The sequence below is a fragment of the Callithrix jacchus genome, chromosome 11 (assembly GCF_049354715.1).
Source record: "Callithrix jacchus isolate 240 chromosome 11, calJac240_pri, whole genome shotgun sequence".
Lineage (NCBI taxonomy): Eukaryota > Metazoa > Chordata > Mammalia > Primates > Cebidae > Callithrix > Callithrix jacchus.
This window is the reverse complement of record NC_133512.1, coordinates 91,063,820-91,090,451: the sequence shown is the minus strand read 5'-3', so window position 1 is coordinate 91,090,451 and position 26,632 is coordinate 91,063,820. Positions and strand designations below refer to the sequence as shown.

General features: G+C 40.3%; 1 protein-coding gene across 5 annotated transcripts in view; it reads left to right on the top strand.

Annotated features, from left to right (window-relative positions):
* The window catches only part of UBE3C (ubiquitin protein ligase E3C), a 202,097-nt gene that overhangs the window by 95,293 nt on the left and 80,172 nt on the right, over positions 1 to 26,632 (top strand). For all 5 annotated transcript variants that reach the window (XM_035254262.3, XM_078343339.1, XM_078343340.1 and 2 more), the window contains 8 exons: positions 8,749 to 8,802; positions 13,188 to 13,262; positions 14,481 to 14,627; positions 19,560 to 19,675; positions 20,797 to 20,954; positions 23,355 to 23,508; positions 23,937 to 24,157; positions 25,380 to 25,531. In XM_035254262.3, coding sequence (XP_035110153.1) covers positions 8,749 to 8,802; positions 13,188 to 13,262; positions 14,481 to 14,627; positions 19,560 to 19,675; positions 20,797 to 20,954; positions 23,355 to 23,508; positions 23,937 to 24,157; positions 25,380 to 25,531 — 1,077 coding nt within the window. The remainder of the gene's footprint in view (positions 1 to 8,748; positions 8,803 to 13,187; positions 13,263 to 14,480; positions 14,628 to 19,559; positions 19,676 to 20,796; positions 20,955 to 23,354; positions 23,509 to 23,936; positions 24,158 to 25,379; positions 25,532 to 26,632) is intronic.

The following is a 26,632-nucleotide window of genomic DNA, read 5'->3' as shown; positions in this document are numbered from 1 at the left end:
CTTTGACATACTGTTTAGTTTTTTAACATAAAATTTTTATTCTGAGGGTTTAATGAAATCTGATTTAAACTATGTATGCTTTAGTATTTCAAATAAAGAATAAACTTTGTTACCACTAAATTTATTTAGTGAAGAAAGCACTTCCCTCCATTTAAAATCATCTTGATAAGACAAAAAGAAAAGAAAATCATCTTGGTGTAAAAGACGTTTATAAGGTGTGGCCATTTTAATGTTCAGAGACAATAAGACAGTACTTAAGCTCCAAAACTTGCTAATGCGTAGGAAGTTTCGTCCTTTTTCATAGCTCACTTGCCCTTTTCCTCCCAGCCACTTAGTGGTGAACTTATTCCTCAGTATACTGAGCTGCTTTTAGACCTTGTTCTCATATTGCTTTGTTATTACTTTGTTACTCTAAAAAAGTGAGAAAATATTACATGTACATGGGTATTCATTCAAATGGGGGAATATAAAAATTCAAATAAAATACTAGTTTTCTTGCCTTTCACCTTCACTCCTCACACCCCCAGTTCTTTTTTTTTTTTTTGAGATAGAGGCTTGCTTTTTTGCCAGGCTGGAGTGCAGTGGCTCTATCTTGGCTCACTACAACCTCCACCTCCCAGTTCAAGCGATTCTCATGCCTCGGCCTCCCGACTACCTGGGACTACAGGCGCATGCCACCATCCCTGACTAATTTTTGTATATTTTTTTGTAGAAACGGGGTTTCACTATGTTGCTGGGCTGATGTCCTGACCTCAAGTGATCAACCTGCCTTGGCCTCCCAAAGTGCCAGCATTATAGGCACGAGCCACCGTGTCCGCCCCAACGCTTTAATCCTTAGACTCACGCTCTACTTGGGGATTTTTACACATCCTATCAGAGCTGTTCTCTCTATATATAATCTCATGGGTGTGTAAATTTTCTTCTTTTTGAAAAAATGCAAGCTAGAGCATATTAAACAGATACTTACACTTCTCCTGTCCCCGTAATAATATATCTCAGAGACCATTCCTGATCAGTACAGATAGAGCTACCATATTCCTTTAAAGGCTATGTGATATTCCACATATGGAGTATCATAGTGAATGCCTTATAACTTACTCAGCAGCCAAAAAATAAAGCGGACTCCAGTGACATTAATTCGGCCCTTATTATACGTGAAGACAGCCCTATTTATAGGTAGTCCTCAATTATAAGACAGTCTTCATATTTAGACTTTAAAAATGACCCTTTTAAAAACTCATGTCAGGCCCAGTCAGGAGGAGGAAAAAATTAAGGCGTAGGAATGATCCGAGTTCACAATTATGAATATTTACATGTGACTCACACTAGTAAATAAATGTCAGCTTCTGAAGTGAAATTTCAGTATGCTATTAAAATAAGCCTGCTGGACGTGGCGGCTCATGCCTTTAATCCCAGCACTTTGTAAGGCTGAGGCAGGCAGCTCACAAGGCCAAGAGATCATGACCATGCTGGTCAAAATGGTGAAACCCCTTTTCTACTAAAAAAAATGACAAAAAATGAGCTGGGCATGGTGGTGCACGCCTATAGTCCCAGCTGCTGGGGAGGCCGAGGCAGGAGAATCTCTTGCACCTGGGAGATGAAGGTTGCAGTGAGCCAAGATCAGGCCACTGCACTCCAGCCTGGTGACAGAGTGAGACTCCGTCTCAAACAAAATAAAAATGAAAATAAGCTGACAGCAATGCATTAAAAAATTCACTGTACAGAAATCCATGCTAGTGATGTGGGTGATGCATAGTCCATGCTGTGTGTATATTCCTAAGCTGCAGCTGCCGAAGTTTTAAGTAAGAAAATGGACTGCGTTGAAAGTTTAAACTGTACATAGAAAACATCGTAACCAAGGATAAAGACAATGACAAAGGGAATATTTGTAACACGAAAATGATTTTTTGTGAAATATTCAATACAAAAATATAATCAAATGGAAAAATTATTAAATGGGTCAAACAGTGCATAGAGAAATAAAAATACCTTTAAACATAAGAACTTTAGCCTTACTTATTTTAGAAAAAATACAATTAGAACTACAGTGAAATAAGGCTTTGTGCCTGTCTACTTGGAAAACGTAGGAAGTTCACTGCTGCGTTGTGCAGGGGAGGGGCCAGCAGTCACTTTCGTACACTGGTATGATCTCCTTGGAGGGCAATTTGGAAATACTAAAATTCAAAATGCACAAAGCCTTTGACCTAGCAGTTTTGTTTCTAGAAATTTAACCTACAGATACTGACACATTTACAAGGATATCCACTACGGTTTTATTTGAATTAACAAAAACTGAAAACAACCTAAATGACCATTAAAATATAACATGGTGGCCAGGTGTGGTGGCTGTAATCCCAGCACTTGGGAGGCTGAGGTAGGTGGGTGGATCACCTAAGTTCAAGAGTTCAAGACTAGCCTGGCCAATACAGTGAAAACTCGTCTCTACCAAAAAAAAAAAACCAGGCATGGTGGCAGGTGCCTGTAATCCCAGCTACTGGAGAGGCTGAGGCAGGAGAATTGCTTGAACCCAGGAGGTGGAGGTTGTGCTGAGCTGAGATTGTACCACAGCACTCCAGCCTGGGTGACGAGTGAGACTCTGTTTCAAAAACAGACAGACATATGTAGATAGATAGATATATATAAACATGGTGAGACCCAATCTCTATGAATATATATTTTTTTCTTTTTCTTTTTTTTTTTTTAAGAGATGGAGTCTTGTTTCATGGCCCAGGCTGGTCTTGAACTCTTGGTTTCCAGTGATCCTTCTGCCTCAGCCTCCCACAGTGCTGCAATTACAAGTGTGAGCCACTGTGCCCAGCCCTGGAGTGAGCTTTAACTTGCTGGCTGCAAAGAAAATCAGAGGAAACAAATGTAATGAAGGTTTTTGAAAGCCAGTTTTTCATGGAGTGGCTCAGAGAGGGAACCTATTTATTCTGTTACACGGCAAATCCCAGTGTGACACTGTGCACCCATACTTTATTTCGAAACCATAAGCCATAGCACCCAAAACCTGTGTTAAGCTTTTGGGAACAATCATGTCGAAAGTAGATGTGCAGAGTGGCAGGACTGACCTAGAGAACACTGCATCTGTGCATTGTATTTAATCACAAAGGCTCGAGCTGCTCATTGGCCGAATGGGGAGCTGCTGCCAAAGCCCTGATTGAAAGTGATGATTGGTGACAAAGTAAATAAAATAATGGACACGATTTCCTTTGTCTAGTGATTTAGCTCATTGTCCGTGTTTAGATTGGGACAAATACATTGAGCAGCTGTTATTTTCCCGGGGAAGACAAACTTAGTTCTGTTCACTACAGACCGATGAGCCCACTAATACTCTGAACTCAAGAATCCTTCGCTCTTTTGCTCTTTGTCAGGCACGAGCTAAATAGACAAGTCCATGGAGACATTTTTTTTTCTAACTCATAAATTAGAAGAAATGCCTTCAAATCTATTGTTGATTTTTATGACAAACGATAACATACACTCCAAGTGTGTTGAATTGGAAAAGCAGAGATGGTGTCTGGGGTTAATGTGAAAATTGGGTCCAGTGTGCTCCAGCACCAGAAAATTTACCAGAACTAAAATCGGCTCCCTTTTTGTACTGAAAAGGCAGTCCTACTAGTCCCGTATGCAGGAATATTAACTTAGTAATCAAGAGTGTGAAATCATCACTCTTGTGAAAGGCAGAGACTTAATTTCTAGCCTGGTGAAGTCATGGGCAGTAACTGCCAGCACCCACTTCTCCCTCATCCTGAAAGCTAGTTGCATAGTCTCTCCTCGACTGTCACCTCAAGAAGAATGTCAAATCTTTGTGGAGTAAAACTTTCTCTATGGGATATACACCTTGATCGTGGAGGAGAGAACTGTGAAAAACTTTAAAAAAGGATTTTGAATATGGCATTTACAAAGTTAGGAGTATTTGACCCAGCAGGCATGTGGGAGAAAATAGGAAAAAAAAGAATTAGGATTAAAGGTCTCCATGAGTGTTTTCCTAAACCACCTGGCAGTGGTGAATGGAGAAAGACAGTCTCCCCTACCCTGTTTTATTAACATATGACTCATATGACTGTTACCAAGTAAAAGGATACATTCAAAAGATCAGACTGTGGATGGTTTTTGGAAGCAAAAGTTTTTAAAAGCAAATGACATTTTAGTTAGGAATCCCTTTTCAGAATCCAGTTCTATCAGAGAATATGATTAAATACGATTTGCAGCTAAGTGTGGTGGTTCATGCCTGTAATCCAAGCACTTTGAGAGGCCGAGGCGGGCAGATCACTTGAGGTCAGGAGTTTGAGACCAGCCTGATAAACATGGTGAAATCGCGTAGAGACGCGATGTAAAAATACAAAAATTTAGCCAAGCGCACCTGTAATCCCAGCTGCTCGGAGGCTGAGGCAGGGCTTGAGCCCTGGAGGCGGAGGTGGCAATAAGCCAAGATTGCACCACTGCACTCCACCCTGGGCCAGAGTGAGACCCTGTCTCCAAAAAAATAAATACCATTTGCCTAACTGTGATCTAATTATAAACATGTAAATTGGAATTCTTTAATATCAAAATTAAAAAATAAAACTGTCGGCTGAGCGCGGTGGCTCACGCCTGTAATCCCAGCACTTTGGGAGGCCGAGGCAGGTGGATCACCTGAGCTCGAGAGTTTGAGACCAGCTTGGCCAATGTGGTGAAACCTTCTCTCTACTAAACATGCAAAAATTAGCCGGGTGTGGTGGCAGGCACCTGTAATTCCAGCTCCTCGGGAGGCTGAGGCAGGAGAACGGCTTGAACCCTGGAGGTGGAGGTTGCAGTGAGCCGAGATCACGCCACTGCACTCCAGCCTAGAGGACAAGAGCGAGACTTTGTCTCAAAAAAATAAATATAAATAAAACTGTCTAATAGAGCCTAATCTTCCTCTTAAACTGTGCAGCATAGCTTCTCATATTCTTTTATTGTGATTATGAAGTTTCTTTTATTTTGAGAAATCTCATTTCAGATGGGGCTTTTCATAAATTAACTTGTTAGTGTGTTGTGTTTGTTTGCTTGCTTGTTTGTTTTTGAGATGGAGTCTTGCTCTCTCACCCAGGCTGGAGTGCAATGGGCAGATTTGGGCTCACTGCAACCTCTCCCTCCTGGGTTTAAGAGATTCTCCTGCCTTAGTCTTTTGAGTAGCTGGGACTACAGGTGCGTGCCACCACAGCCGGCTGATTTTTGTATTTTTAGTAGAGACGGAGTTTTACCATGTTGGTCAGGCTGGTGTCGAACTCCTGATCTCAGGTGATCTGCCGGCCTCTGCTTCTCAAAGTATTGGGATTACAGGCATGAGCCACCTCACCAGCCACTTTCAAATTAGTTTAAAATGTAAAAATGCAGTTTTCATTGTATTTAATTTGGGAGGATGCCTTCTGTTTGTGACCAGAGATACTGTTTTTCCATTTAGTGGTAAAAGATTTCCTCTTAAGATAAATACATTTGGGTTAAAAAGAGTCTTTGTGGCAAGACTAACACGGTAGTTTATTGTATCCTTTGTGTTGTATCAAGTAGTAGTTCATTATGTCCATATGTTTTATTACTGAACCAGTTGATGTCGTAGTTGGTGTCTGCAAAATTTCTCCCTGTCTTTCCCTTGTTACTTGATCTGTATCTTGAGAGCTACTTTGACACTGGCCAAATCCTGTTTCTCCTCACTTGCCTGCTAATTTTAGCATACATTAGTAGAATTTGTCTGTAGTGTTAATTACTGTAGTGTTTGGTGATTCTTTTTTGCTTTTTCTTTCTACATTTTTAAACTGGATCCTGTGAGGAAAAGATTTTCTTTTCCCTTGTTTATTTATTTGATTATTTATATAAGTATTGAGTCCACTGAGTGGATGTGCATATAATCTTGTGGATTAAAATCTAATGCTATCATCATTGCATAACCTTACTATAATCCTGAGAGTATTGGAAAAATCCAAATTGAGGGACAGCATCCAGGGCATGAAAAGTGAAGATAAGAATGCTATAAGAAGAGATGGTAGCTCAATACAGTGTGGAGTCCTAGATAGGACTCTAGAACAGATAAACAGCAGTAGTGGGAAAATTGGTGGATTTCTAATTAAGTTTGTAGATTAGTTAATGTTACTGTATCAGTGTTAATTTCCTGTTGATAATTGTACCTGCTTATGTAGAAGTGAGTAAGATATGGGATAAGGGAGCTTGTACCACTTTCGCAGCTTTTCTTTGTCTAAAATTGGTTTTAAAAAGTTTAAATAATCTAAAGAATATTAAGTAAACAATCACGAATCATTTTAATTAAGTTTAAAACAATATTTTTTTGCTATTGGGCATGTGATAAAGGTTTTTTTAAAATGTGAAATTTTCTTTTTTTTCCCCCCAAAGAAGGAGTTTCATTCTTGCTGCCCAGGCTGGAGTGCAGTGGTGCAATCTTGGCTCACTACAACCTCTGCCTCCCAGGTTCAAGCGATTCTCCTGTCTCAGCCTCCTGTGTAGCTGGGATTACAGGCACATGAGCCACCACACCTGGCGAATTTGGATTTTTACTGAGACAGGGTTTCACCACCTTGGTCAGGCTGGTCTTGAACTCCTGACTTTGGGTGATCCACCTACCTCAGTCTCCCAAAGTACTGGGATTATAGGCGTGAGCCACTGTGCCCAGCTGTGAAATTTTCTATGATGGAAAATATCTGGAGGATTAATTTCTTTGACTTGACTTTTTTTTTTTTTGAGACAGGGTCTCACTTTGTCACCCAGGCAGGAGTGCAGTAGCACGATCTCGGCTCACGGCAGCCTCAGCCTCCCCAGTTCAAGTGATCTTTCTGCCTTAACCCCCAGGTAGCTGGGACTACAGGTATGCGCCACCATGCCCTGCTAATTTGTTTTGTATTTTTTATAGAGAAGGGGTTTCACCATGTGGCCCAGGCTGGTCTCATATTCCTGAGCTCAAGCGACCTGGCCACCTCGGCTTTCCAAAGTGCTGGGGTTATAGGCCTGAGCCACTGCACCAAGCCTGGCTTTACACTTTTAAAGTTCGAAACTTGATTCTAGGCTGAGCACAGTGGCTCACACCTGTAATTCTAGAAATTCGGGAGGCCAAAATGGGCATATCACTTGAGGCCAGGAGTTCGAGAACAGCCTGGCCAGTATGGTGAAACCCCATCTCTACTGAAAATACAAAAATTCGCCAGGTGTGGTGGTGTGCCCCTGTAGTCCTACCTACTCGGGAGGGTGAGGCATGAGAATTGCTTGAATTCGGGAGATAGAGGTTGCAGTAAGCACAGACTGTGCCTCTGAACTCCAGCCTGGGTGACAGAGCAAGACTCTGTCTTAATTTAAAAACAAAAAAAAAGGGATAGAAACTTTATTCTACACGGTGTTAGTTCACATATCAGTGTATTTGGCTTAACTGCTCTCTGACACTGTTCTGATTAAGTGTATCTCTTAAGACATATAAATGTATTATTACTAATTTTTTTTTTTTTGAGACGGAGTTTCACTCTTGTTACCCAGGCTGGAGTGCAATGGCGCGATCTCGGCTCACTGCAACCTCCGCCTCCTGGGTTCAAGCAATTCTCCTACCTCAGCCTCCCGAGTAGCTGGGACTATAGGCTGTGCCACCATGCCCAGCTAATTTTTGTATTTTTAGTAGAGATGGGTTTTCACCATGTTGACCAGGATGGTCTTGATCTCTTGACCTCATGAGCCACCTGCCTCGGCCTCCCAAAGTGCTGGGATTACAGGCGTGAGCCACCGCGCCTGGCCCAAATGTACTGTTTTTTTCTGATGATTCATATGTAGTGCCTCAGACCTTTAACTTTTTTTTTTTTTTTTTTTGAGACAGGATCTTGCTTTGTCTTTTAGGCTGGAGAGTAGTGGCTGGATCCCAGCTCACTGCAGCCTTGACCTCCTGGGTCTAAGTGATTCTTTCACCTTAGTCCCCTCAGTAGCTGGGGTTACAGGCACATGCTGCTGTTTTTTTTTAAAGTCTTTGTAGAGGCAGGATTTCACTGTATTGCCTAAGCTGGTCTCAAACTCCTGGGCTCAAGTGATTCTCCTGCCTTGGCCTCCGAAATTACAGGCATGAGCCGCCTCACCCAGCCTGGACCTTCAGTTTTATTTTGGGTGAACTTTACAAAAATAAAATATCCATACACTGAAGACTGGAACAATTTGGAGGGAGAAGAGGGTTATTTTTATGTATTTTTTCATTTATTTGATGTTAACTTTTTCTTTTGTTTTTTCACTTTGTTCTACAAACCAAGTGATTTTGTTTAAAACTTAGTTTTACTTATGAAAAAAATTTTCATCAAAAAAATGGATTTCTTCGTTGAAATTTTTACTGAGATAATTGTAGAGTTGTATCCAGCTGTTAGAAATGATACAGGAGACCCTTCTTCACATGACCCAGTTTCCCCTGGGGTGATCGTTTACAAAGTCAGTAAGATGTTGCAGTCAGAACTCTGACGTTGGTACAGGGCACCACTGTTACTCACATTTCCCCCCTTTGACCTGTACTCATTTGTGTATGTGAGGAAATCAGATTTTATTCTTCAAAAACTACTGAAGTACTAACTTGTAGTAGATCTAGTGACCTCTGGAAAGCCATTTACCTTGTGCCTCAGATTTTGGTTAAGTCAGACAGCTTGATTGGATAAGCTTTAGAATCATTTTTGGGTGAAAACATTCTATAATTTTTGTATGAGAGTTTTAAAATTGAAATTGTAACCTTCCTTACCTCCTTTTTTCTCTGTTTGCATTTAGGAGGAAAAGGCTTCTCTTTTACATCGTACTCAGGAAGAAAGAAGAAAGCGAGAGGTAAAAACAGTTTTGGTGATACTCTGTAGATAAGCATTTTTCTATAGCATTTAAATATGCCTTGGTTTTACTGTGTGTGTGTGTGTGTGTGTCTGTGTCGGTGTGTGTGTGTCGGTGTGTGTGTTTGTGTCTGTTTTTGTGTGTGTGTGTGTGTGTCTGTGTCGGTGTGGGTGTGTCTGTGGGTGTGTGTCTGTATGTGTGTTTCTGTGTTTTTGTATTGGTTATATACAACAGAATGTATGTGTATTTAGCTTTAGAAACATTTTTTTATTTCACTGTAAGTTACTTATTCTGGAACCAGTGTAGAAGAAGATAGATGAAAAGGCAGTTTCCAGACTGGAGAAGGAATATGGACTTTGGATGACTTACATAATGGTACAGTTTCCAGAAGAACTAGGAAGCCTTATTTATATAATGTTCATTTTTCTTTTTCTTTTTCTTTTTTTTTAAGAGATTGAGTCTTGGTCTGTGATGCAGGCTAGAGTGCAGTGGCAAGATCATAGCTCATTGTAGCCTTGACCTCCTGGGCACAGGTGTCTTCCTGCTCTAGCCTCCTGTAGCTGGGACTACAGGTGTGTGTTGCCACGCCCAGCTAGTTTTAAAAATTTTTACATAGATGTGGTCTTGTGTTGCTGAGGCCATTTCAAACTCATAGCCTCATGCAGTTTTCCTTCGTCCGTTTCCCAAAGTGTTGGGGTTACAGGCGTGAACTTCCTCGCCTGGCTTATGATGCTGATGTTTCATGAAGCAAGAGGAGAAAACTGACTGTTAAGACGTGTGTCTTAACTATTTGTAAAGAAGGTAAAATACACTAAGGACATTTATTGTTTATTGTTTATTCTACATTTCATCTTGTGATAATTTCTTAAAATAGCTTTATTTTGTTGATTAATCAGCAGTTGTACTTACGGTCTTCTTTTTTAGATAGAGTTTTTTGTTTTGTTATTTTAACATTTCCTTCAGGCCTCTAACATATTTATTGAGTGCTTATGATGTATGTACCAGGTACTGCTCTGCCTGCTGGGTATACAGATAGCATATAAGACAGACAAGGTTCCTGCTCAGTGGCAGAACAGAGCCATGAACCAGGATGCCGAGATGGTGACAAGGCCTGTGAGGGAAACAGAGTAATGTGATCACACCTGGAAGGGCCTGTGTTAGGGATTGGTGTTTAGGGGAAGGGCTCTCAGAGGAGGTTAGGGTGAAAAGTTTTAGGCAGACGTTTCCAATCTGAGCACTGACATTTTTGACCAGATAATCCTTTGTTGGGGAAACTGTTCGGTACATTGGAGGATGTCTAGCAACATCCATGCCTCTACCCACTAAATGTCAGTAGCACTCCGTTTCCCCAGTTGTGACAACCAAAAACGTCACCATAAATTACCAAATGTCCCCGGGTAGGATTATTGGCCTCGTTTGAGGGTCCTGCTTGACCAAGAAAGATATTTGTTGGTGGGTGTTTTTAATCTTCTTTTATGGAAAGTACTCAGTCATTATCTCTTCCAATAGTGCTTTTGCTTCATTCTCCCTCTCCTCTCCTGCTTGAACTCTACAAACTGTAAATCCGTTTGACCTTCGCATTGTGTCTCAACATTTCCCTCATGTGCTTTTTTGGATGTTTATCCTTTTGAATAGCTCTGCTTCAGTTTAGATACTTTCACCTGACCTGACTTCTCAGATGATCTCTTTAACATTGATCAGTTGTTTTTCGTGGTTTTTTTTTTTTTTATTCTGAGACGGAGTCCTGCTCTGTCACCCAGGCTGGAGTGCAGTGCGTGATCTTGGCTCACTACAGCTGTGGCCTCCTGGATTCAAGTGATTGTCCTGCCTCAGCCTCCTGAGTAGCTGGGACTACAGGCGCACGTCACCATGCCCAGCTAAGTGTTTGTATTTTTAGTAGAGACAGGGTTTTGCCTTATTGGCCAGGCTGGTTTTGAACTTCTGACCTAAAGTGCTCCTCCTGTCTTGGTCTCCCGAAGTGCTGGGATTACAGGTCTAAGCCACCATGCCTGGCCTGATGGTTAAAAAATCCGTTGACTTCCTTAATTTCAGTTTTTGTTATTTTAGTTCTAGAACTTTCTTTCATTATTTTATATAGTCTTTAGTTCTCGTTTAATTTCTTGAACATAATTCTACAATTAAGAAATTAATTTCTTAGGACAATGTTTAAACTCCAGTAATTGGGTCTTCTGTGGGTTTGTTTCTATTGTTTATCATCTTGATTTTTCATCTGATGGGGTTTCTTTTATAGATGACTACTTGCTTTTCTTTTGATGCTTCTAGAATTCAGTCTTTATCTTCGATCTTAAGTAGTGTGATTATTTGCTTGGAGATCGTTGAGCTTGCTGTATCTGAGTGTCTAAATCTCTTGTGAGACAGGAATTTTTCATATATTACTTCATTAAACAGGTTTTCGAATCCTTTCTCTGACTCTGACCTTACTGATACCAACACTTGGAATATTTTATTGCTTTATGTTATCCTAAATGTCATGAATGCTTCGCTCATTCTTTTTTCTTTATTTTTGTATGGCTGGATTATTTCAAAAGACCTCTCTTCAAGTTCTGAAATTCTTTTTTTTTTTTTTTTTTTTTTTGCCTGATTAGTCTGTCTTGAAGCTTTCAGATGTATTTTGTATTTCTTTCTATGAATTCTTCACTTCCAGAATTTCTAGTTGATTCTTTCTAAAAATATCTGCCCCTTTGGTAAATTGCTCACTCACATTCTCAATTGTTTTTCTGAATTCTTGGTATTTTTCAGAATTCCCTTGTATCTCACTGAGCTTTAAAAATCAATATTTTGAATTACTTATCTGGGATTTTCAAAAATTCTATTTGATACATTTTTTTTTTTTTAATAAAAAAAATTCTATTTGATTAAAAATGCTGCTAGAGAATGTTCCTTTGAAGATGTTGTATTTCCTTTTTTTTTTTTCTTGGCAGAGTCTTGCTCTGTCACCCAAGTTGGAGTGCAGTAACATGATCACAGCTCACTGCAGCCTCTACCTCCCAGGTTCAAGTGATTCTCCTGCCTCACTCTTCCAAGTAGCTGGGATTACAGGCATGCACCACCACGCCCAGCTAATTTTTTGTATTTTTATTGGAGACAGGGTTTCACCATGTTGGCCAGGCTGGTCTGGAACTCCTGACCTCAAGTGATCTGCCCGCCTTGGCCTCCCAAAGTGCTGGGATTACAGGTGTGAGCCATCGTGCCCGGCCTTGCAGGAAGCCCAGGAAGTACATCTGCGTGACTTAATGATGTCCTCTAATCCCACAGTTGTGTGTGTTAGTCTCAGCTTTGTAGATGGCATTCATAGAAGATATGAGGCAATGTAGTGGGATGAGATGGAGTACAGGCTTTGTTATCACACCTTAGTTTGAATTCTGTCTTACATCTTTAATCTTTATAGTACACTCGGTTTCTGATCTTTAAACTGGAAGCCATGCTCAGCTGTAAGATTACTGTGCATTTGGATGGGAAGTGCCTCTTACAGGGCTGCCACATAGTTGTAGGCTTTTCTGCTATTGGTTGTAACAATGGTGAAGGACAGATATTTTTGCCAGGTTGTTGAATGTTTTAAAGATATTCTCAAGTCAGTGAAAATCGGAATTTTCTCTTGAAACAAAAAAAGTGACCTTTAAAATATGATGTTGTCTGTGTTATTTTAATATTTAAAAGTAAAACTTTAAAAGTCCTACTATGCTGGTGGGGTTGTAAAATGGTGTTGCCATTTTGGAAAACAGTGGCAGTTCCTCAGTCATTTCTCTTGAGTATAAACCTACTTCTAGGTTTATACTCAAGAGAAATGACTACCTGTATCCACAAGGAAACTTGTATATGAATGTTGATAGCAGCCTTAATTCGTAATAGCTCTAAGTGGGAGCAGCCACGATGTCCATCAGTAGATGAATGGATGAATTCACTTCACTGCGGTCCGTCCATACAATTGAACATTGCTCTCAACCTTAGAAAGCAATGAAGTTCTCACATATGCTGTAACATAGGTGAATTTTGAAAACATCATGGGAAGAGAGAAAGCCAGACACAACATATTGTATGATTCCATTATCTGAACTGCCCAGAATAAGCAGATCCATAGGGTAGAAGTAGATTAGTGATCTGGACAAGGGAAGGATGGCAGGAAACTGAAGGGACTGTGAATCCAGACAGGGCTTCTGGTTGTGGGTGATGAAGGTATTGTAAAATCAGTGCTGATGGTTGTGTAGCTCTTAATATATTAAATGTATATTTAGTGGGTGTCTTCTAAAGAATTTTATGGTATGTGAATTACATAGCTTTTAGTGTTTTTAAAGTCTTTACTAGCAAAATGTCATATTCATTGGATTCTGATCAATTGCTCCCTCACTTCTCCTTTCATTATTCAGGAAGAAAGGCGAAGGTTGAAAAATGCAATAATTATCCAGTCATTTATTCGAGGCTATAGAGACAGAAAACAGCAAGTAAGTTTGTTTACTTTTAAAATAAGAATTAGTAGGGCATGGGAGAGCTTATTTTAAATATGGTATGTATCTTTGTATACCTCATTAATGGAGATTAAAGTTGACAGTAGTATTCTTCCCAATAAATTATTTTATTTGTTTTAATATTCGCAAAGATGTATAACTAGGTGAGTTTTAGGTAAATAATAAAATAGAAACATGGGCCCAACCACAGTTGAAGATCAATATATGAAGAGACGGTGGGAGATTCTTTCAGTGGGTGCTAAGCAGCTTTCATTGCATTTCAGGCTGGGTTTTTGTTTTTTTTTGTTTTTGTCTGTTTTTTAAGTTCAGTAACAGTGTTTCTTCTTCTTTTTTTTCTTTTTGAGACAGAGTCTTACTCCGTCTCCCGGACTGGAGTGCAGTGGCATGATCTCGGCTCACTGCAACCTCCACCTCCCAGTCTCAAACAGTTCTCCTGCCTCAGCCTCCCAAGTAGCTTGGATTACAGGCATGCGCCACCATGTCTGGCTAATATTTGTATTTTTAGTAGAGATAGAGTTTCACCGTGTTGACCAGACTGGTCTCGAACTCCTGACCTCAAATGATCCACCCGCCTCAGCCTCCCAAAGTGGGAGGATTACAAGTGTGAGCCGCTGCACCTGGCCTGGTTTTTTGTTTGTTTGTTTGTTTTAGATTGTCTTGCTCTGTCGCCCAGACTGAAGTGCAGTTGCACGATCTTGGCTCACTACCAGCTCCGCCTCCCAGGTTCGAGGGATTCTCATGCCTCAGCGTCCTGAGTAGCTGGGATACAGGTGTATGCCACCACAGCTGGCTAACATTTTTTGTATTTTTAGTAGAGGTAGGGTTTCACCATGTTAGCAGGCTGGTCTTAAACTCCTGACCTCAAGTGATCTGCCCATCTTGGCCTCCTAAAGTGCTGGGATTATAGGCATGAGCCACCATGTTGGCCAGGCTGTTGTCAAACTCCTGACCTCAGGTGATCCATTTGTCTTGGCCTTCCAAAGTGCTGAGGTTAAAGGTGTGAGCCACCATGCCTGGTTTCTTTTTTTTTTTAACATTTTTTTCTATAACTCAGCTGTGAGCAAGGACCAGTAAACAGCCTTTTCATTGTCAATTTCCCCCATTCCTGTAAACACATCAAAGTATATTTAGATCATAAGAATTGTGTGTCCAGATAATATATTTATGTGTCATTTTGTTTTGTTTTTCTTCCAGTATTCCATCCAAAGAAGTGCATTTGATCGCTGTGCTACCTTATCACAGTCTGGGGGCGCTTTTCCCATTGCTAGTGGCCCCAACCTTACCCTTTTGGTAAGGCAGCTTCTGTTTTTTTACAAACAAAATGAAGACTCAAAACGTTTGGTGAGTGTTAGCTACGTTTTCACTTGTCCTCGTTTACATATGTCTGCTTCTTGTTCAAAGTGGAAATGGTATCTCATCAGAAAGTTAGCCTCTGTGTCCAGGCTTTGTGAATTTCTCAGCTAGCTGTGAGAGGTTACCTTTGTGGTGATGTGTTTTACCTCTTCAAATTTGATACACATAAAAATATGTATCAAAAAATAGGCTTTTTCGTATTTTTTGTGGTGGAAAACTTGAAACAAGTAGAATATCTTGCCCACCTGTAAGGTACCCTGACACAGCCTCAGCAGTCATTGAGGCGGTCACTGACCTTCCCGCCTAGGTCAGTGGGAAGTGCCTCCTCTATACCACATCATGGTTACCCGCAAACTCTAAGACACAGGGTCTCAGTGTTTACATACTGTTATTAGCTTAGAGATTCAGTCTTGCTCTGTCGCCTTGAATTCCAGGCTTAAGCAATCCTCCCACCTCAGCCTCCCAAGTAGCTAGAACTACAGATATACACCTTGTTAATGTTAAGGCTGATTTTTAAAATTTTTATTTATTTATTTTTGGCAGAAATTAGGTCTTGCTATGTTGCCCAGACTGGTTGACTTCTAGTCTCAAGTGATCCTCCCTCCTTGGCCTCTCAGAGTGCTGCAAATGGAGCATGAGCCACTGAACATGATTTAGGGGCTCTTTTTGCAGGGGTTTGGGGGAGCAGAGCCTTGCTCTGTCACCTAGGCTGGAGTGCAGTGGTGAGTTCTTGGCTGACTGCAACCTTCGCCTCCTGGGCTCAAGCAATTCTTGTGTCTCAGCCACCTGAGTAGCTGGGATTACAGGCATGCACCAACATTCCTAGCTAATTTTTGTATTTTTAGTAGAGAGATGGAGTTTCACCCTGTTGTCTGGGCTAGCAGTGAACTTCTCAAGTGATCTTCCCACCTCAGCCTCCCAAAGTGCTGGGGTTATAGGTGTAAGCCATCATGCCCAGCCTTAGGGTCTCATTTTTTTAAATCTGAAATATAATCGTAGTTCTCTCAAATTTTGTAGGCATTTGATCTTATCAATACTGAGTAACAGTGTGTATTAATGTTGGAAAATACATTCAGATGCATAGAAGAGTAATTTCTTTTTTAAATGGAACTTGTTACTATTCATTTTCTGAGGGAATATTAAGAGATTTGTATATAATTGTTAGGTTAAACACACACACTCACACATTCTTTTTTTGAGACAGAGTCTTGCTCTGTTACCCAGGCTGGAGTGCCGTGGCGTGATTTGGCTTGCTGCAACCTCCGCTTTCTGGGTTCAAGCAATTCTGCCTCAGCCTCCCATGTAGCTGGGATTACAGACATGTGTCACCACACCCAGCTAACTTTTGTATTTTTAGTAGAGAAGGGATTTTGCCATGTTGGCCAGACTGATCTTGAACTCCTGGCCTCAGGTGATCCACCCACCTCGGCCTCCCAGTATTGGGATTACACATGTGAGCCACCACACCTGGCCTAGGTTAAATATATTATTTATCTTTTTTTTCCCTTTTGGGAAGGAGTCTCACTTACTCTGTCACCCAGGCTGGAGTGCAGTGGTGCGGTCTTGGCTCACTGCAACCTCTGCCTCCTGGATTCAAGTCATTCTCCTACCTTAGCCCCCTGACTAGCTGGGATTACAAGCGTATGCCACCACGCCTGGCTAGTGTGTGTGTGTGTGTTTAGTAGAGATGGGTTTCACCATGTTGGTCAGGCTGGTCTTGAACTCTTGACCTCATGTAATCCACCTGCCTCGGCATCCCAAAGTGCTGGGGTTACAGGCATGAACCACCACACCCATCCAGGTTAAATGTATTATTCATTTTTGGAAATTTTTTTAATCTGCATGAAAAGGGGAGTATACAGTGAAAAATAATTTTTTTGCTACAAACCATCCCTTCTAGAATGATCCCTACATGAATTAATTACAGTGAACAAAGGACTACAGTAATACTCATCTAGTGTTTGGCTTTAAAACCCAGCATTGCCTCCGGAGTTGAGCTAAGCTGGAATACGAGCAGACTTTCTGTAAACCGAGAAAGTGCAGAGAAAGAACTGAGAGCCCATCTGGAGAGGCAGTGAGCAGTTTAATCTACCCATTCTCGACTTCCATTAAGTGCAGGCTCTTTCCAGGCTTGCCTTCTGAAGTTCATGAAAAAAAGAATCAGAATAGTACAACTGCAGATAATTGGGCTTGCTTTCTGGAACAGGCTGTTCCTGTCCTCCGGTACTCTAATCTTGCAGATTGCAAGATTACCAAGGAGCACAGACAGGCAAGTGCTGTGAGATGTTGATGGCTGTCTCTCCAGAACACCTGTTGCCTTTGAGTGAGGTCCTCAGTCTTAGTCGTCAATCACTGCATGGTTTACAAACATGGTGTAGCCACACGGTCCTGCTTCAGAAGCCATCTATGAAAAGCTTGGATGTAAATGAACATGTTTGGCTGTAGGCCTCGATCAAATACAAAGCAGATTGCTCATGTGTAGATTCTGAAACCCTGAATGTATTAAATGTCATCAGACCTATCCAGGAAAAGGATAAAAGTGGGCTGGACACAGTGGCTCACACCTGTAATACCAACACTTTGGGAGGCTGAGGTGTGGAAGGATTTCTTCAGGCCAGGAGTTTGAGACCAGCCTGGGCAAAATACCAGACCCCACCTATAAAACAAAACAGAGCAGAAATCAAATTATCTGGGTGTGGTGGCATGCCGCTGTAGTCCAGCTACTGAGGAGGTTGAGGGAGGAGGACCGTTTGGGCCCAGGCATTCAAGGCTGCAGTGAGCTGTGATCCTGCCACTGCACTCCAGCCAGTGCAACTGATTGTCGATTCAGTTCTCAAGCATAGATGTGAGAGCAATAAATTAATCACATGGGTAAATGTCTCCTGCCCCAGTCTTCACGTTGTTAGCTTTCTACTCTAGGAGTAAGCGTAGTGCCACTTTTGATAGGTTTCCAAAGCTATTCTATGCAAAACCAGGCATATATGGCTATTTCTTCCTCACCTCCTCCCTTTAAAAAAATTACTACTGTGACTTTAAGTCAAATACGGTACTAAGATTGTATTTCATATACAGTTTAATTATTCTGGAATTAATAATTGCCTTACTTTTTAGTTTCTTTTCTTTGAATCTTTTGCTAAAGTCTTCCTCCACCTTCCATCAGTCCTACAATTATATCATGTATAGTTATTTTACATCTTGTTAACTGATAATAGAAATTTTAGGATGAACTGCATTCTAAAATACTTCTTCATTATCTGACGTGGTATGTAACCCTACCACTTCAGAAGGAAGTGTTCATATCTTATTGTGAAGAAGTATTCATATCTTACAGGTTCCTGAGAAAATGTGGGCAAGGTAGCTCCAGACATCTCAAGAGAAAGCCTGTGTGTATTAACTAATATTCAAAGAGAGTCAGTTACTTGTCCCAGCTTAAGCCATGAGCTAATTTGTTGTGCAGAGTGCTTTTGTATTGGTAACTCCATTGTTTAATAGCATTTTGTGGCAAAGAAATGTTAATGTCAAAGGAAAAAACACTCAAAAATAATCGGCAAAGAAAAGGTTATACGACATATTTATAACTGGCTACATTTAAAAGGCTGTCTTTGCCGGGCACAGTGGCTCACGCCTGTAATCTCAGTGCTTTGGGAGGCTGAGGTTGGTGGATCACTTGAGGCCAGAAGTTTGAGACCAGCCTGGCCAACATGGCAAAACCCCATCCCTACTAAAAATATAAAAATTAGCTGGGCATGTTGGTGGTGGGTGCCTATAATCCCAGCTACTTGGCAGGCTGAGGCAGGAGACTCCATTGAACCCAGGAGAGGTTGCGAGCCAAGATGGCGCCACTGCACTCCAGCCTGGGCAACAGAGTGAGACTGTCTCCAAAAAAAAAAAAAAAAGGCTATCTTTTCATTCTAGATGATTCTAAGTGGGTCTTATGAAAGGAAAAAATAAAATACCAGTCTATTACACCAAGGCACAGTAGAGAAAGTAGAAGAGATTCCTTCTTAAGTATTGAGTATCCAAGTGTAATTGATGGTAGCTTCATACATGCTGTCTAGTCAGGCCTCTTGATGGCAGGTGACAAAAATCTGCATGTGCTGTTAGTGAACTCTCTGACTAATCCTTGTATCCAGGAGAATGGGCAGTTCTGACCAGCCCGGTCAGTGGGGCATTAGGATTGCCTTCCCTATCAAAAAGTGGTGGGGTTAGGGAAGGGAAATATCCAGAAGGAACAGATGCTAGAGGCACACAGGCATACCCATCCACAGAACAAAAAGGTGAAAAGAAACAGGTATCCCATATAACTTGGGATTAATATCCTATTTCTAATATATTTTTATTATGGATTTCTGATGTTTGCAAATGAACTATTTGTTTCAGATTGACATGAGCTTTGAGTGTACTTTGTTTTAGTTACTAATTCAGTAATTTAATACCGATGTGTTTTTTTAAGGTTGAAAATGCAGATGCTTTTCATTTTTGGAGACAGGGTTTCTCACTTTGTCACCCAGGCTGGAGTGCCGTGACTTGATGTTGGCTCACTGCAACTTCTACCCACAACCCCCCAGTTCAAGCGATCCTTCCAGATAGCTGGGACCACAGGCATGTGCCACAGCACCCAGCTAATTTTTGTATATTTTGGTAAAGACGAGGTTTCACCATGTTGGACGGGCTGGTCTAGAGCTCCACCTCAAGTGATCTGCCCGCCACGGTCTCCCAAAGTTGTGGGCGTGAGCCACTGAGACTGGCTGGAAAATGCACATACCTCTAAATAAAACCTGACTTAGAAGAGTTACTTCTTACCGTGTTTTGGTTAGGTTTGATTAAATGTGTGTTGCCACTTAAGGAAATTTGGGGCATTATGTAAATTAAACTTGAATTTTCATTGAGAGTTGTATACTGTATGTTTTGCTGTTTCAGATATGGCTGTATCAGAACTTAATTAAACACAGCTCTCTGTTTGTCAAGCAGTTGGATGGATCTGAAAGACTTACATGCTTATTTCAAATAAAAAGATTGATGAGCCTCTGTTGCAGGTAAAATTCTATTGTAAGTCAATAGCGTATATAATTACTGATCACCTCTTCTAGAGGAATACCTTTTGACTTTTATTTTCAGAGACAGTGGCTTTTCCATACTTCTTTTTTGTTTTTTAAGAGATCATAGACTTCCATATATTGTAATTTTCATTCTAGGTGATTTTGGCCAGCAGGAGGTATAAACGAAGACACAGACATCAGTATCTTTCAGATGACTTTCTCTTGCAAGGCTGTCCTGGAATTATTTTCTGAATGTTGGCCGTCCTGGTTACCAGAGAATGGAGGGTCAGCCAAAAGAGGACTCCTGATATGAGAAAGATTCCATTCCATAGGGATCTCCACCAAAATGTAGTTTGAAAGCTACGTCTTTAGAATATAGCTTTCCTTAGACATTTATAATTTGTGTATGAACTTAAGTCACTGCCATGACTTTCTTGGATTCAGTCTACAAAAGAACATGTTTAAAACTTAACATTTACATTTTGTTAAAATTCCATTTCTCATTAAAAAGAATCACTGCTCCTTAGAGAAAACCCTGTCTAGACTTACTGTACTGCCCTCTTTAAATGGGGATAAGATTTATTTTTGTGATAGCCAAGCTTTCCCTTCTGCTTACAGTTCTTCTCATATTAGGAAGGGAAGCCTTAGTCAAAATTAGAGATCACTTAGGAGCAGAAGTAAATCATTGTTCCATTTGGAGGATATTGCAGGCATGGAAAGTCTCAAAAGCATCTTTAAGGAGACGATGTGCACTGTTGAAGAGATTCGTATCTGAGTTTAATTAAATGCAGCTTCTTGGAACAGTTCGTGGATTATTATACTTCTTACAGTGTTTTGTAATCTTGAATATTTTGTGTTCATTTCGCCACTGTCCATTTTTCATATCTGTGAACTTAGTGTCAGCATACCGTTTGGCACATAACAAGAATTCTTTGAAAAACCGTCTGAGTGACTGAATGTTGGTTGGATGATTTCCCTGCCTATCTCTAAGATGTCCCTATTTTCAGAGATCATCTTGTACTGGAATAGTTTCTTTCCATTGTCACAAAGTCACTTGGGGAAGCTTGGTGACATTTTGCCATCCAGTAAGTGTGCAAATACTTTTTTCATTTTTACAGGTTGCTGCAAAACTGTAATGATGACAGTTTGAATGTTGCACTTCCAATGAGAATGCTTGAAGTATTTTCCTCTGAGAATACTTACTTGCCTGTTTTACAAGATGCTAGCTATGTGGTGTCAGTGATTGAACAGATTTTGCACTACATGATTCACAATGGTAAGTAGTCGACAGGGTCAGAACTGTGGCTCAGCATCCCGACGGGGAGTGAGCAGAGGCCAGCCAGCTGCTGCAAGCCTGTGCACTCAGTCTCAACATCAGAGTGGGACTGGTGTCCTAGACGAGTTGTGCTCCACCCATGGTGCCCACAGAGTCCCAGATGCCAGCATCTGTCCTTGATTCCACCCACTCTGAAAATTCAGAAACATGCCACTTTCTTTGCCTTTTTCCTTTGCTTGGAAATGAAATTAATGTGTGCTTTCATAAATTGTCCCAGTGCCGTAATCCAAGATTTGTATCTGCAGTGCAGCTGTCGGTCCTTCACCGGAGCAGGAAGGGCTCTTAACACCTCATGCTCATTCGGAGTGAGTGGGAAGGATAGTGCCACCAGTGTGTGAGTTTAACGTCACTCCAAGAGCCCCATTATAAAGTAAATTTGGTTACGTTATTTTTCTTAATGGTGTCCTCACGTTAGTTCAGTAGAAGCGAATAGGATATTTAGTTTGAATTTTCTAACTCATTGCTAAAATTTTAATACATTGATAATGCTCCCAGAATGACTACATTATGTAAGCTGCAGTGAACTATATCTGAAACTCTTAAGGACACATTAGTAACACTTTCTGGAGAAAAAATATGAACTAAACATGATTTTTAAAGCTTTTATGAAGTGAACCGTATATATCCTAAAACAAAAAAGCCTTCGATCCCAGCATCCTCTTAGGTAGAAACCCAGGCACTTCAGGACTCCTGGACTTCAGAAATGTTTGTCAGCATTACAGATGTATGTGAGAGGTCTGGAAAGGGTGTTGCAGAGGGAGGTCTGCAAAGCCATGGTAACACATAAAATTATAAGTAACTAAGGTTTTGTGCTTTTGTTCACTTGAAGTGATAGTCTACCTTACATCTAGATGATTTGGTCCTCTGAATTAAAACTACAGAAATTAAACTCATATTCATTTCAGCCTTACTGCTTGGCATATTTCTATTTTTTAGACTCCTTAGTTTGTTGAAAACTTAGGGAAACTGTATTCCAGCTTAAGTAAAAGCAAACTGAAAGTTGTACAATTTGTTCTTTTTAAAAACTAATAATTAAAAGTGGCTCATTGTATTAATTGATACACACACACTGTTTTAAGACTAAGCATTTGAGGAGAATTTGTACTGTTTTCTAAAATTGTAAGGAAAATGGCTAAGAAATACACATTATTTGAAATGTGTCCCAATACCGGAAATGCTTTAAAGAAAAGTCTTGATGTATTTTTTTTATCTTTTTAGTTTTCTAGTGAAAAAGCTTTCAAGCTTTCTTCGTGAGCTTCACTCATCAGCATACACTAGGTTAGACTTGGGGTAGTTACAAAGTATGTGTAATGACAAAGTACTGAGCATATACTGTTCAGTGATTTTCACTGAGATATGAAGCTGTGGAGGTTGGTTTCAAAAACTGGCCCATGCAGATGGATTGTTTTTAATACGCACTTGTATACTGATGAGATACTTACGAATCACACCTGAACATTGTTGTTTTCCTATAAAAAAGGGTAAATGATTCTAAAAGAATATATGAATTGGATCATTCTTGATACCCAGAGTTCCTATTAAAAACATAGGCTGGAAATTTTAAGAGTTCTCAAAGTTGTTTCAGTTTACGTCTAAGTTGCCTTTAAATCAGCTAACTTCAGTGCCCAGATTGTGGTCTCCAGATATATCATTTCTTCTAAAAGGAGCTTAAGAGTTCCTGGGAAAAAGGCTGATTACATGACAGGACGCAGGAGGTGAGACTGGGGCATGTTGTTCCATCAAAGAGCAGAGGAATACCAGTGACCCTGAGGCTTAGGAGCCTCCTAAAGCCCTCCTCAGGGCCCCAGGTGGAGCAGTATGAGACCAGGACTACAGTGTAATGAAACTCTATGAGTTCAACACGATCTTCAAAAAACACACAAATCAGAGACAAATTATCAGATCACAGTATTTGGGCCTTATTGGGCTCCTGATAAAAGCAAACTAGTTAAATAGAATTTCTAACATGAGACAATTGGAGACTTGAACACTGACTAGATATTTGTGATGTTAAGGAACTGCTCTTCATTTATTTTAGCTGTGATAATGTTTTTAAAAATAGTCTCCTAATGATACACTAAAATAATCATATCTTAGACTTGCTTCCAAGTGGTGTATAGGTGAAACGAGACGTTGGCTCTAGGTGACAGTTGTTGGTACACAGAGTTTATATACCATTCAGCTGTCTGTATATTTGTTTAATTTTCTTTATTAACATGTTAAAGAACTAATTTAAGTTTGGACCTGTAGAGATTATAAAAATGATTTAAAAATCGACGAGTTTTTTCCCCTTATTATAGGAAAAGGCACTAAATTTTAAATGTGTGTTTTTCCTTTTAGGGTATTATAGGTCTCTCTATTTGTTGATTAACAGCAAGCTTCCATCAAGTATTGAATATTCTGATTTATCTCGGGTTCCTATAGCAAAAATTTTACTAGAGAATGTTCTAAAACCATTGCACTTTACTTACAACTCCTGTCCGGAAGGTGCGAGGTGAGGCTGGAATGGATTTATTGATTTTGTCATTTCTCAAGATCTATATCTGACAGTAACTTTAACATAGGATGTGATTTTAAATATAGACTTGAAAGTCAGATTTTTACTTTATTAGTGTTGATGTAGTTAATAGAAGAGTGTACTTTTTCTTTCTGGCCTGTAGCCTAATACAGATTTGAGATTCTGGTGATGTTATTTTCCTACTTTTTAGTAACTGTCGAAAGTTAACGAAAACATGGCAGTTATCTTAATAGAGCAGACATTACATTTATTTAGGTTGATTGAGTTGATATTAAATGATTAATTTGGCCAATTTAGAAGAGTAGATTATCTTTTTGAAGGATATTTTGAAAGGTTATTTTAATCAGTGATTGGATGGACAGTATGTTTTGACATTATAAAAAGCTTCTATTTTTCTTTTTCAGGCAACAAGTTTTTACAGCCTTCACAGAGGAGTTTCTGGCAGCACCTTTTACAGATCAGATTTTTCATTTCATCATTCCGGCGTTAGCAGATGCACAGACCGTTTTCCCTTACGAGCCCTTTCTGAATGCACTGTTGTTAATAGAGGGTAGATGTTCAAAAAAGAGTGGTGGAGCACCCTGGCTTTTCTATTTTGTTTTAACTGTTGGCGAAAATTATTTGGGTATGAAATACAAGACTTTTTTACCTGAACATGTATATGGGTAGCATTAGCAGATGAGTCAAGAGAAGGCCGTGAAGTGGCAGGTGTCATGGAAAGGTGGGCCTCTCTTGGAAGAGTGTATTTGCTGAAGGGCTGTGGTCTGGGCAGTGTTGCTGGGGAGAGTTTCCAGATACAATGGGAAAGACTGACTTATATACATGTCTTATAAGGCCGCACAGATTATTTTAATAGAGTGAACGGAATTAAATGGGAAAGCTCTTCTGTGAGTCAGGCCTGTTTCCCTACTTTTCGTAAACTTAGAGTGTGCCTATTCTAGAATGATAACATCTTCCTGACGTATTGTTGAAAACATACATACATGCACACATGAATTATTAATGAAAGAAATACAGGAAAAAACAAACTTTTTCTTGTTCTCACACTCAACATTGAAAAATTCTGTGACCAGAAATGAGGGTGTGTTTTTTTTCCCACACACCAAGCGGTTTTGCGGTGGACACCACCTAGGTATTATACAATTAAGTTCAATTCTGATGCTGTCCAGCTGGAAATGATGTCAGATCCCATAATCTGAAGGCTTAGTCCTGCAAGACTACACCCACTTCACAGGCCAATTACAAGTAGTAGGTTGTCACCTATACTTCTGGCCAACCTGCCAAAATGGGGATTCCTACAACCCTGCCTTGGGTTTGGTAATTTACTAGGACAACTCCCAGAACTCGGGGAAGCCAAGGTAGGCGGGTTTGCAGTGCTCCCATGCCTTCTCTCGGCACTCCACGCCCTCAGCACCTCCGTGTCTTCAGCTCACTGTGTCCTCCTGTTGAGTTTTGTGGTGCTGCATCTCCAGTGTCCCTCCAGCAGCCCCTTGGAGGTTGGTGGGTGGGGCCGAAAGTTCCAGCCCTCTGATCACTTGGTTTCTCTGGTGAAAAGCCCCATCCCAAGGCCCCTAAATGGTCACCTCGGTGCATAAACTCAGGTGTGATCACAGAGGGCTAGCTTTGAATAACAAGACTCTTCTCTTTCGGGAAATGCCAAGAGTTGTAGGTGCTTTCTGACATGAATGGGGACTAAATCTAAATATGTTTCCTATTATAACACAGAATTTTAAAATAAGATCTGGTCAGAAATGCCTCTTTGAGTATTAGGGAAAATGGCATCTTAGTTTTCCATTTTTAAAAATAACATTTAACTAAAATACATTTTAACTGATTGTTTTACAAAGGGGCCCTCTCTGAGGAAGGGCTGCTGGTGTATTTGCGGGTGCTGCAGACCTCCCTCTCTCAGTTACCAGTCTCTCCTGCCAGCGCCAGCTGTCACGACTCAGCCAGTGACTCGGAGGAGGAGGGTGAAGAGGCCGACAAGCCCTCGAGCCCGGTGAGCCCGAGATACTGGCAGCCCTGCCTGTTCCTCTATCTTTCTGTCCACCCCTCCTTTCAGTTACACAGTCAGAACCTCAAGCAGCCTCCACAGAGAAGCCCCTTCAGCCCCCTCTACCAGTTTCCCTGATTAGAAACAGTTTCTTCCACCGCTTTCTTAGTACGCTTATGGAAGTGTAAGTGGAGGCACATAGTTTCGTGTTTGTTTTTTTAGGCAAAATAGGATTATACTGTATGTTATCTTAGTTATTAGGATATATTTTCTAGCAATGAAATTGTTGGGTCAAAAGTTCCTTTTTACCCAATCCTGTGAATACCAAGTAATGTCTTCCATTAATTTCTGCTGATTTTATGGAGGATATGTGTTAGGATTTATTTTAAAATTACTTTCAAGTTCTTACCTCTTTTATTCCTTACTGATGAGTTTACAGTAAATTTTCAAGGAGTAAAAAACTTTAAAATTATATATACATGCATACTTAATTTGTGTTTTACTTAATATACCTGCCAGTGGCTTTTCTTTGGTCTTAAACACTTGAAATGGCTTGAGATATGGCTAACGTAAGTCATGATTTTTGATTAAGGAGTTGTATATTGATCGCTAAGTGTAATCACAGAATATACTATAGAGGGTCTCCAGGCTTCCAGGTCTGTTTTTGCAGTATTGTGAAGTGGGTGTGTCAGTGCATTGCTGCAGCTTCCTAGACAAAGCTTCACTAGCATCAAATAAAAGAGATCACAGCAGTAAGAAGATTGAGAAGTAAGCACAGGGCTTTATTTAAAAAATAAAAATAAGAGAAGATGAAGAAAGGAACAGATTATACTGCCAGGGCTTATGGCTGAGAGGCGGACTGATTACCAAGGGTGGAGTCGTTTTTGTAGTGGATAGTGGGTGCTGGAACTGTTGGGTCTGTTCAAACTGTACACCAAGAAGTCTTCATTTTTGTGTGTGGTTATAAAAAAGAGTGGGTTCTGTAATGGAATGTAGATAAAATTTTTGGTTTTAGAAGGAAGTTTTAAAATAGTTACCTTCCATAGAATCTGTGAAATAAAACCTGTATTTATACACAGCGTATTTTGTATTCATGTGAAGATGGGG